The 11239-nt window shown below is 43.4% G+C and overlaps 1 protein-coding gene across 8 annotated transcripts in view; it reads left to right on the top strand.

Moving 5' to 3' along the window:
- The window catches only part of CUNH9orf43 (chromosome unknown C9orf43 homolog), a 22022-nt gene extending 11092 nt beyond the window's left edge, over nucleotides 1-10930 (top strand). For 6 of the 8 annotated variants that reach the window (XM_023723449.1, XM_023723448.1, XM_023723450.1 and 3 more), the window contains 10 exons: nucleotides 658-758; nucleotides 3074-3134; nucleotides 4272-4447; nucleotides 5096-5246; nucleotides 5716-5758; nucleotides 5994-6061; nucleotides 6262-6361; nucleotides 9307-9389; nucleotides 10012-10078; nucleotides 10263-10930. In XM_023723449.1, the coding sequence (XP_023579217.1) occupies nucleotides 658-758; nucleotides 3074-3134; nucleotides 4272-4447; nucleotides 5096-5246; nucleotides 5716-5758; nucleotides 5994-6061; nucleotides 6262-6361; nucleotides 9307-9389; nucleotides 10012-10078; nucleotides 10263-10492 (1080 nt within the window). In that variant the 3' untranslated portion in view covers nucleotides 10493-10930. The remainder of the gene's footprint in view (nucleotides 1-657; nucleotides 759-3073; nucleotides 3135-4271; nucleotides 4448-5095; nucleotides 5247-5715; nucleotides 5759-5993; nucleotides 6062-6261; nucleotides 6362-9306; nucleotides 9390-10011; nucleotides 10079-10262) is intronic. The other 2 variants (XM_023723452.1, XM_023723453.1) reach the window with 2 other exon arrangements.
- Nucleotides 10931-11239: the final 309 nt, after the last annotated feature.

Genomic DNA, 11239 nt, shown 5'->3' with positions numbered 1-11239 from the left:
CTGGCATGTGGTGCTGGGGGATTGAACCGCGGTCCCTGTGCTTTGCTAAGCTTGTTCTAAGTAGGTGCTTTAGACCACTGAACCATCTCACCAGCCCCTATAAGGTTCTCTTAAACTCTACTATTGTAGGATTCTAGAGAGTTAAATGTGAGAAGACAATATTTTTAACTTTTATATAAATGCTTATAATTATAGACAGACTATAAATAAAAGTAGGAAACTTGATTTTCCTTCAGTTCTCTTCCTGTTCTGATTCCCAGACTCCTGACTGTATTATGTGTAAGGGATCTATGTCTTTGAAGTAGAGCCAGCACAATGAATTGTGCTCCCCTAGCAAGACCTCAAGGCATCCTTCTATGCCATAGGGTTGGGGATTGATAAACTTAACTCTAATGTCATGGGGAAGCAGGGGACACTATTTATAGATGCTCACTCTTGTAGAGTACCTACTAATACCTGATATAGTTTATTTTGGGGGGAGAATATTATGCAGATGATTTTGGGATGGAAAAAATCTTTGTATCATCTTCTGAACCATCAGTCCTTTTGGTTAACATGATAATTGAATGCTTAGTCTGGTGCTGGAACTGAACTGGTACTAGTACTGGTAGCAACCTGGCACCTAAAATATATGTAGGATTTATATTTTTCTTTTAGCTTTCAGTATTGAATTTGAATGAGACACAACTTCCTTGCTCTGAAGATGTTAGAAATATGGTTGTCATCTGGATCCCAGAAGAATCAAAAAAGAATGTATGGTAAGTGTCATGTCTAGAACTTGGGGAGCCTTTATCCTTATATTCTGTAAATTCCCACAGGCCTGCAAGTAATGGAAAGACAAGCAGAGAAAGTGGTTCTGGCCACTTGTTTCTTTTATGATGCTGGAATTCTTTTAATTTATTTATTTTTTGTCTTTTTTGAGACAAAGGTCTCATCATCTACCTCTGACTAGCCTAGAATCCAAACCTTCTGAATTCTGGTTTTACAGATTGTGTAGTCACACTTTCTTTTTGGTATTTGATCTTGCCATGGACTCTAGGCTGGCCTTGAACTCCTCATGTACCCTGGGCTGGCCTCAGACTTGGAGCCCTCTTGCCGTAACCTCTGAGTGTTGGGTCTGCGCTCATGCACTGTGATGCCCAGTTTGGAATTCTATTTGAATGCACTTTGAGATTAATACCATGGAGCATCTCTGCATTAAAGTCCACAGGGCAGTAAACAGCATGTAAGATAGGGCCCAATATATTGGTAAGGTCTGATTAAGACTTACCCTTCCTTTATTAGTTTTCCTTAGCCATCAGTAAGAAGTAAAAGAGCTCCCAGTAAAGCATATGAATGAACCTCTGATCACCATAGCTTGTGACAGTGGTATACAGTAAATAACATATGGGATTTGTGTACCGACTGGGGCACGACACAGATCTCTTGGTGAAGGCCCAAAGGCCTGCTAATGTAGGAAACCATAGGGAAAGAGTTTGGTTTCTCTTTTCTGATTGCTGAGTCTTTCAGACTTTTGTTAAGTGATTGAATTTCTTTTTACTTTTACTTTTATTTATTTTTCTCTTTTTGAGACAGAGTCTTACTATGTAGTTCAGGCTGGCCTTGAGCTCATTGTGTAGCCCAGGCTGGCCTTGAACATGCAATAATCCTCCCACCTCAGCCTCCTGAATCCTGGGATTATGGGCATGCACCACTATGCCTGGCCAAGTTTCTTTTTACTTGGCCATCTTGTTGTGACCTCCTGATTTTTTTCCTTCTTTTTTTCAGCAAATGATCATGTGACTGTATTTTTGTGTGCTTAAATATAGGGTAAACAAGAAAACCCAGAGGACTTTATTTTCTTTCATATAAAAGAAGCCCCAAAGTGGGTAGGCTGGAAGCAGAATGTCAGCTCTGTGAGGCAGACAGAAACCAGAGCTCTTCCAGCTTTCTGGGCCATTTTCCTTAGCCCAAGACGTCCATCCTCTAAGGTACTTTGTTGGTACTTTTAAGGTCTAGGTTGGCTGCCAAAGCTCCAACTTTCATATCCACTCCCCAAGTGAGAAAGAAGAGGAGCAAACAGAGTAAAAAGTACTTTTTTAAAAAAAATGTATTTGTTCCAGGGTCTCACTAGGCAGCTCAGATTTGTAGTGATCCTCCTGTTGTCAGCCTCCCCAGTGCTGCGATTATAGGCATGTGCCACCATGCCTGATCTCTTTGGCTGCCTCAGCATGCCTGGGGGGTGGGCCCAGCATGGCATATAGTACCAGGGATTGAACCCTGGCCCCTGTGCTTGCCTAAGCAGGCACTTAGTCTGCTGAGCTATCTTGCCAGCCCAAAAGTACTACTTTTATTTTACTTTATTTATTTATTTTTTAATTTATATGTGTGTGTGTGTGTGTGTGTGTGTGGCCAGCTCAGCCCACCAGGGGGTGGGGTTGGCTGGCATGTGGTGCTGGGGGATTGAACTGCGGTCCCTGTGCTTTGATAAGCTTGTTCTAAGTAGGTGCTTTAGACCACTGAGCCATCTTACCAGCCCCCAAAAGTACTTGTTGAATATCTTTTTTGTGCTAAGCAGTGAGGATCTAGTGGAGAACCAAGTAGAGTTGGTCCCTGTTCTCTAAGAATTACATGGGAGAGTCAGATATGACAGACAGCCACACTTAATTATGTAATTACTAGTTTATAGTCATGCTCTGAAAGTAAGTTACTAGACTGCCCCAGAGAATACATGGTAACTAAATTGAGATGGGAGCTGGAGGGGTCTTATTATTTTATTGTATTTGTGTTTTTTGAGGGGTCTTTTTAGTAGCAGATACCTGGGTGGCAGGTATTCCTGGGGTCCCAAGTAACCACCTTCGAATATTAATAAGAGAGATAGGAATCTTTACATTCATTATTCATAAATACCCATGGCTTTTTTTAAAATACGTCTGGGAATAAGTTGTGGCTAAGATTTATTTTATTTATTTTACTTATTTTTGTTTGTTTGTGGTACCAGGGATCAAACTCAGGACCTTGCACTTGCCAGGCAAGCACTCACTCCACTGAGCTATCTCCCTGGTCCCTAAGTTGTGGTTATTTTTATTTCAAGCTTACCTAAGAAGACATCTTTACCCAGCCAATATGAGAAAAAGAAAAAGGAATTACTAGGGGTAAGTTCAGTGTTTTGCCCAAACCTTTATCAATACTGTGTAGGGAATACTTTTTTCTTTCAGATCTTTCCTACTTTCAACCTTTTTTTCTACATGAAAACCCTTCCTTAGGAATAATTACAGGCCTCTTCAGACTCCTTTTTCCTATCTGTACCATGTAGAGAGGAGGAGAACACCTTGAAGAGATGACAGGAGGAGCTGTTGGGTATTCAGCGGAAATTTTTAGTTAGTTAAAAATTAATCCCCAGGTGGGCATCATAGTGTATGTTTATAATCCCAGCTATTCAGGAGGCTGAGGAAGGAGGATTGCAAGTTCCAGACCAGCCTGAGAAACTTGGTGAGAACTTGCCTCAGAATAAAATAAAAAAGGCTGGGAATTAGTTCAGCCTTAGAGCATATGCCTATCATGTACACACATACACATATACAAAGCAGAGGAACAAGGGGAGGAGGAAGAGGAGGAGGAGAAGGAAGAGAAGAACAATAACAACTAAAACAATATTAACAGCAGCAGCAGCATCAACAACAGCAATAAAAACTGCAACAAAAATTCATTCAGTCACTTACGTGATTTTTGGATAAATTTCAGAGTTGGCAGAGTACCATGTTGATGAGAATAGTGTCTTTTTAAGAAGTCTTTGTTTGTTTGGTACAGGGTCTCACTACGCAGCTTGGACTTCTAGTGATCCTCTTGTCTCAGCCTCCCCAGGATGGGTTTTGGGGCTGGCATGGTGCCCCTGGGGTTCCAGGGCTGGAATAGCATGCAGTACCAGGGCTCAAACCTGGGTAGTTGTGCTTGCCAGGCAGGCACATTGACTGTCTTGATCCATTTCATTCATTGTGAAACCCCTATCCTTGTCTCTGTGCTGGGCATATAGATAGATTGAGTGAATGCTGAATGACCTCTCTGGGAAAATAATGCAAACAAAACTACAGTTAATGCCTGTTTGATCTAAATACAATAGGGTTGGGACCCTGCGGGTGGCCAGCCATTATTTGGAAGGAAGCTGGGAATGGTGGAGTGGCTCTGGAGACAAGCAATTGCACAGGAAGGGTTGTATTGGGCGGCTGGAATGTTGATGGGAAGAAATGGGTTCAAAGACTACTGAGAGTTTGTTGCATTTTTTTCACTTCCAGAAAACTGGGGCATCTCTGTGTTCCCCTGAACGACGACAGTTCACAGAGGCAGAGTCGAGAACCGCAGAGGGGCTTGTGCCTTCCTCCTCCCCAGTGTTACTTACATCTGAGCAGTTAAGTTCAGCAGTACCTGTCTGGGCCCACGACAACATGCTACCTCAGGATCTGTTGAAGGAGTGAGTATCATGGATGTGCAGGGGAGACCCAGGCCCCTGCTTTGCCCTGAAGCTGGGATGGAGCCAAGCACTGTCTGAGCAGGGCATGGCAAACTGGGACCCTGCTTATGTGCATTCTTAGCCTTTCCAACAGGCAGGGATGACAGTAATTACCACGGCCACGCAGCCAGACCTTACCATCTGGCAGGCCCTCAGCTAAGCACACTGTATATGGATTCTCATTTTAATTCTTGCCAGCAGTTAGGCACTATTGTTTTTATAGATAAATTATGGATAAGTGGGATGCAGAATGGTATATTGATTTACAGTATGACAACCTGTGGATTTTGTGTTGTAACTTAACTGCCTTTGTGAATTTTGGTAATTATTTAGCTTCTTTAAGTTTCACTTCCCTCATTTAGAAAGTGAGGATCCTGATACTTGCCCTCAGAGTGATGGGAGGGTTCAGGGATATAAAACCTTGCAGAAGGAGCACTTCCTAAGTACACCTGCGGTTATGGTAACGGCATCTAAAAGGTGTCCCCCAGTAAGCAACTTTTGGCAGAGGCTGTTCCAGAGCCACAGCAGAAATGTCTTCACATCTAGAGCCCTTCTCGTCTCTCACCTCAAGGACAGCTTCTACTGACTGGCTGTCTCTGTCTTCTTCAGGCTTTTGCTGCATGGAGAGAAAAACATGCCTTGCTCAGAGATGAAAATACAATTGGATAGGATGAAAAAGAGCCTTCCTCTGGAAAAGACCCAACCTGACAGCGAGATTTCTTCTAAGATGTTTCTAACGATACACCGCCTCACCCTGCAAGTAAGAGCCAGGGTGCTTTGGAAGAAGGACCCTATGTGAAAATCCAGCCCTTCCCTTCTTAGGGCTGAAGAGTGACTTTCTCTTCTTTCTTTTTCTTCTATGCTGCCACTTTGGCCCCAGTCCCACAGGAGCTTGGGCTGCTTGTAGGTGAAAGCCAGTGAATGTGAGGGGAAGCGTATAAGCAGAGCGGTGACTGTTTCTTCTTCACTTTGCTTCCCACACCTTTCCCATCCTGCACAGTGCTGTAAAACGCTGACTTCCCAGTGTGCTTGCTGAATAGATGAACAAGTACATCTGGGGAAAAGGAAAGGCCTACAGAAGTGCTTCTCTTCTTCTCCCCTTCTCCTTTTCTTTTCCTTGTCTTCTTTCTCTTCCCCCTTGTTTTTTTCTCTTCCCCTTCTTTTTCCTCTTTTCCTCCCCTCCATCTTTCTTCCCACCCTTTCCTCCTTTTTCATTATTTTTTCTCCAGAGACCAGTGTTGCGATATCCTGAACATCTGAAGAAGAAAGAAGGTAACTTTCCTGTCACTGCTTTATTTCCAGGCACCCACATTTCTCTTAGTTTATTTTGGTTCTGATTTGTTGTTTGTGGTCATAGTCATATGGGGTCACCTATAGAGTACAGCTGCTGGGTTTAGTCCTGACCCTTGTGGGAGAATCACTGTGGTGGGGGCAGCTTTCAGCAGGCAGCCCAGCAGGAGTGGGGGCTGTCAGTGCAAAGAGGATCAGCCTGATCTCTGGTCACCAGGTTACAGGAAGCAGCAGCAGTGGCAGCAGCCTCAGGAGAGGAAGGAGAAAACCTCTACTCAGGAACAGGTAGAGTGCTATGAGGGAGCTCTGGGACTCACCAGGTTGGAGAAGTTGGGTGCAGCTTGGGTGGGAAGGAAAGTTTGAGGGGTGGGGTTCTTTTTGCGTTTGGTCTGGTCATAGGTGTTAAGTTCTTTTTCTACTCCTTTTGCAAAAATATTCTTCACTTCCAAAAGTCCCGACTCAGTTCCTCCTCTTACGTATTTCAGGAGGCTAAAAAGAAAGCCAAGAACGATCAGTGGATCCAGAGTACTCCGCATAAACATTCAAGGGAAATGCTTGAAGCCAGTGCTTGCAGCCCTATCCATGGTAAGGACAGTACTGTTTGCGCTTGCTTGAGTACTAAAATCCCAGAACATAGATGGCAGCAGGAAAAGTGAAATGTGCTTTTTCCATTTCAAGACCTGCCTTTGTCAGGCCCCCAGAATTAATATTTTTATTATATTGAACCCAGGGCTTTTGCACTAAGCTTCATCCCTAGGGGTTCTAACATGGCAGGTAGAAGAATCAGGGCTGTGGCCTGGGATAGGAGGTGACTTGTGCAAGGTTAGCCCTTCAGGGTGATCACTACAGTCTGCCTGAGCTCTATGCTGGTGCCTTTCCCTAGTGCCTCCCGGAGGAGCTGTGTTGCAGGTATCACAGGGTCGCCTTGGATTCATGGTCTTGGAGCGGTGAATTGTCCTCACTGAGTGATAAAGGCTTTAAAGAGAAGGTGATGGGGCTGGTGAGATGGCTCAGTGGTCTAAAGCACCTACTTAGAACAAGCTTAGCAAAGCTACAGGGACCGCAGTTAAATCCCCCAGCACCACATGCCAGCCAGCCCGCCCCCTGGTGGGCTGAGCTGGCCACACACACACACACACACACACACACACACACACACATAAAAAAATAAAAAGAAAATAAAGAGAAGGTGATGTCTTAAAATTGCATCTTAAATATGTGGTTTTTTTTTTTTTCCCCTGGCAAGGAAAGGAATTCTCAGAGGTGGCAATATCCTGTAGAGGCATTGTGGAAGAGCATGGCTGCTTAGAAATACTGAGCAGTTCAGTGTGTCTGTTGATATTTAAAGGAGAGTGGTGGATCAGGCCAAAGAGGAGGGTAGGGGCCCGTGGAAGCTGTGAAGACCATTAGGCTCAAATCTCCAGGTCAGTGGTATTCTGTCTTGGCTGTGCATAGACAGACTGAGAAATTTTTAAAACTCTTCATGGCCAGGTTGCATCCCAAACCTATAGTTCAGAATTTCTGGTGTTTGGAACCAGGTTGTGCTTTTTTTTTTTTTTTTTTCTTTTAAGACAAGGTCTTGCTGTGGAGGTTAGGCTACGTAGTGGCCATACTATTATAGCTCAGACAGGCCGTGTGCTCATGGGTGATCCTCCCGAGCTGCGATGACAGGTGTGTGCCACCACGCCTAGTCTCATGCTGTGTTGTAAAGCTTCCCAGTGCTTGCAGAATGCAGCTTAGGTAAGAACCTTAGGTGGTAGGCAGCCAACAAAGTTGTTGCCTTTTAGCGTAATACCTCTGGTGGCAGCTTGCAAGATGTTTAGAGAAAAAGCGGTTCAAAAGAAGAGGATAAATGCACCTAGGGATTTGTTAGAGAAACAGCTGATGCAAAAGAAATAGAAAATTAGAACCTTTCGACCATTGTGGGTATGTCAGGAATGATATGAGAAGGTAAGTCACAGTCTGGTAAAAATATTCATAATCTGAAAGGTAGAGTTGCAGTTTCTTTAACTGCTGCTATGTGCAGTTACTTCTTTAAATTTTTTTTTATTATGTAAAGAGAATACACACACACACACACACACACACACACACACACACACGAAACAATACAGAGCTTCACCAAACAAAACAATAGGAATTTGACAATGATTGCTATTTTGCATACTGTTGTCTTCAAAGTAGTTGTTCATATTACCAGGTATAAGCATGCAAAATTAGTAAAAAAAAAAAAAAGTTGTAAGGAATTACAAAGGACAAGAAAAAAAAATTGAGCAGTGATTGCACCCCTCTGTAGACCAGCAGAATGAACAGTACAGCTATCCAAGCCATCCTGCATACATGCATACATATCTCTCTCCCCTGCCCAGTCCTTTCGCTCACCCCAATTTTTCCTTCCCTTTGAACAGATTATTCCCCTTTCACAATATCTATTGTAACTTTCAGATTTTGTTTACTTGTTTAGGTTCTTACGTTATATGATGTTTACACATGGGGGTCTGATGTATTTCACTTAAGAGTATGGTCTTTAGTTGTATCCATTTACCTATAAAGCCTCAAATGTATCATTTTTAATAGCTGAGTAATACTTCATTGTGTAAAGAACCACATCTTTTTAATCCATTCCTCAGTTAATGGGCATTTAGGTTGTTTCCAAGATTTAGCTGTAACAAATTGGGTTCCTGTCTGGGTGCAGATATATCACTATGGTGTGATGTTTTCAGTTCATTTGGAAAAATACCCAGGAGGAGAATAACTGGATTGAATGGGACTTTTTTTTTTTTTTTTTAAATGTATTTGGTTGTTATAGGGTCTCACTACGCAGCTCAGACTCATAGTGATCCTCCTGTTTTCAGCCTCCCCAGCGCTGAGATTACAGGCATACGCCACTACACCTGGACTCTGGCTGTCTTGCCTGCCCTGGGGGTGGGGCTGGCACAGCATGTGGTACCAGGGATGGAACTGCAGTCCCTGTGCTTGCCTAAGCTTGCTTAAACCAGTGCTTTAGTCTTCTGAGTTATCTCGCTGGCCCTGAATGAGACTTCTACTCCTAGCTTTTTGAGGAATCTCCACACTGATTTCCATAATGGTTGTAGTAGTCTATAAACTCCCACCAACAGTAGAGAAAAGTTCCTTTTTCCCTCCAGCCCCTCCTAGCATGTTATTGATTGACTTCTTGATGACAGCTATTCTTTCTGGGGTGAGATGGAATCTCAGTGTTGTTTTAATTTCCATTTCTCCAATGACCAATTATGGTGCAGTTACTTTTTGTGTGGCAGAATCCTGGATTTTAGAATACATACCTTATTTTTATATCCAATTCTGTGATACATGTAGTTATAGCCCCAGGTGAACAGAATCACAAATCAAACTCAGAAGAAGGCCTTATACAATGTGTACATGTTTTAAAAGATCACATAGTGTCTCATAAATATGTGCACTTGTTAAGTGTCAGTTAAGAAGATAAGGAACTACTGCTGAGATATGAGGTGCCAATAGGAAGAGGATTGACTTGACTTTGTCGTCACTAGGTCACAGAATTCTTTCTGATCAGGAAAGTGACATGCAGCCCCAACAGCAGCAGATGAAGACCGAAGTAGCTACCTTGAAACAAGTGAGTTACAGGTCCTCTCCCAAGGCCTAGTTTCAGCATCTCTTACTGTGAAACGGACCACCCCAAAGCTCAAGCCACAGTGATTCATTATTTCTAATGCATCTTGGTGTCAGTGGGACAGTCATCCTGCTCTTACCTGAGTCACTGCACCTGGGCAGGGCTCTTGGCCACGTTGCCAGGGTTCTTCTCCATAAAACCTCTGCATGTGGTTTGTTTGAGACTTTTGACAGTGTGGCAGTCACTCAGATGACTTACAGTGTCACCTTTACTGGTCAGAGAAGCCACTAGTCCAGCTCCAATTCACAGGGGTGAGGGAGACTACATCTTTTGATGGGAGGAACTGTATGCCCTTCTAGGAAGGGGAGGAGATGTTGGCAGCCATCTGTACAGGTGGGCTGCCCTTAGTTGACTGCTGGGAACAGGCAACCGTTTGTTCTGGCTTCATCTGTACAGTCTAGAGGGCAGAAAATGTGTGGTAGAAGCTTCTCTTCAGTCCCACAAGGTAGATTTTTATGTCTTAGATGTTAATTTCTCCAAGAAAGCATCTTTTAGGGGAAAAAATACTTTAAATTTTCTAAGGCCTTAATTTATTTTTTCTTATACTTACCCCAATAAATTTTAGGTTTCCATGGAGAGATCAAGAAAGGATCACTCTGACAAGTCCCTGAGTTTCTTCCCTGATATGAAAAGTAAGTCATTAGGGCAGAGGGGCCTTCAGATCTAACCTGTGTTAACCAGGGTGGCTTCCTCTTGGCGGGCACAGTCCTCATCCTTCACAGAGATCCTGAAGATAGCCCAGATTTCCCCTGTCTGTACTCGTCAGTTATTTGGGAGAAGCCTGCAGGTGAAATTAATGGCTGGGCTTTCTTGTAGGTTCTAAAATGTCTACGATGGAACTGCCTTGTAAGGATGTTGGTGCGTCAGTGGAGACAGTACTGGAAGTGCCAGTTGTCAGCCAAGAGATCACTGGAGACCCTCCAGAAAGTGGGGCCAAAATAAGCTGGAAGCCTGAGCTCAAACTACTGAGGATTCTTCAGGCTACTGATGTTGAGGAGGACCAGCCCACCAGTGGGTCAGAGAGTGAGGATTCTTGGGACACATAGACCAAAGGTGTCACTCAGGGCAGCCTTCACTGGAGCAGGATGCTTGACATCCTGAGGACAATGATCTTTGACATAAGGCGGAAAAGAAAGGGCAGTTCTGCTCCCCCCAAGCCTCTCTAGGACCTAACCTTAGAGATTGTGCTTTATTATTCACTTATTACCAGCCTCTAAAATAAGTAAGGAAAAAAAAGCTCCATCCTTTCTCAGTTTAAGTGACTTCTGTTAGGGTCAGAATAAGTTTAATGATTAAATAACCACTTCTCAAATAAAAGATACCCTGTGTTTTTTGGAGGTGGGGAGAGACGCTTCCTAGCATCTGTTTTCAGGGTCACTTTATCTCTTTTTCTGAAGCTCTGAAAGGTTTTCAGTTGTAGGAAGCTGAATTTGGCCTGTTATAGATTCCATGGTATTCTAGATTTCCCTGTTGCTTCCTTTATGAGATGGAGTCAGCATCATTAAATAATATTTGTGAGTGCCAAGGAAATAGCTCAGTAGAATAAGCACTTGCCTATAGCAAGCACAAGGTCCTGAGTTCAATCCCTGGTACCACCACAAAAAAAAAAAAAAAAAAATTTGCAGGGCTGGGCAGATAGCTCAACAGTCTAAGCTCTTGCTTGGCAAGTATAAGGGCCTGTGTTTGATCCCTGGTACCACAGGCTGTGCTGGCCCTGGAATTCCAGGCAAGCTGTGCTCTCCTGCAAAACCTACCAAATTAATTAATTAATTAATTAATTGTATATGGCATTG

The sequence above is a fragment of the Octodon degus genome, unplaced genomic scaffold, assembly GCF_000260255.1.
Source record: "Octodon degus isolate 3935 unplaced genomic scaffold, OctDeg1.0 scaffold00098, whole genome shotgun sequence".
Lineage (NCBI taxonomy): Eukaryota > Metazoa > Chordata > Mammalia > Rodentia > Octodontidae > Octodon > Octodon degus.
Note: the sequence above shows the minus strand (reverse complement) of the source record. Positions and strands in the feature narration are given on the sequence as shown.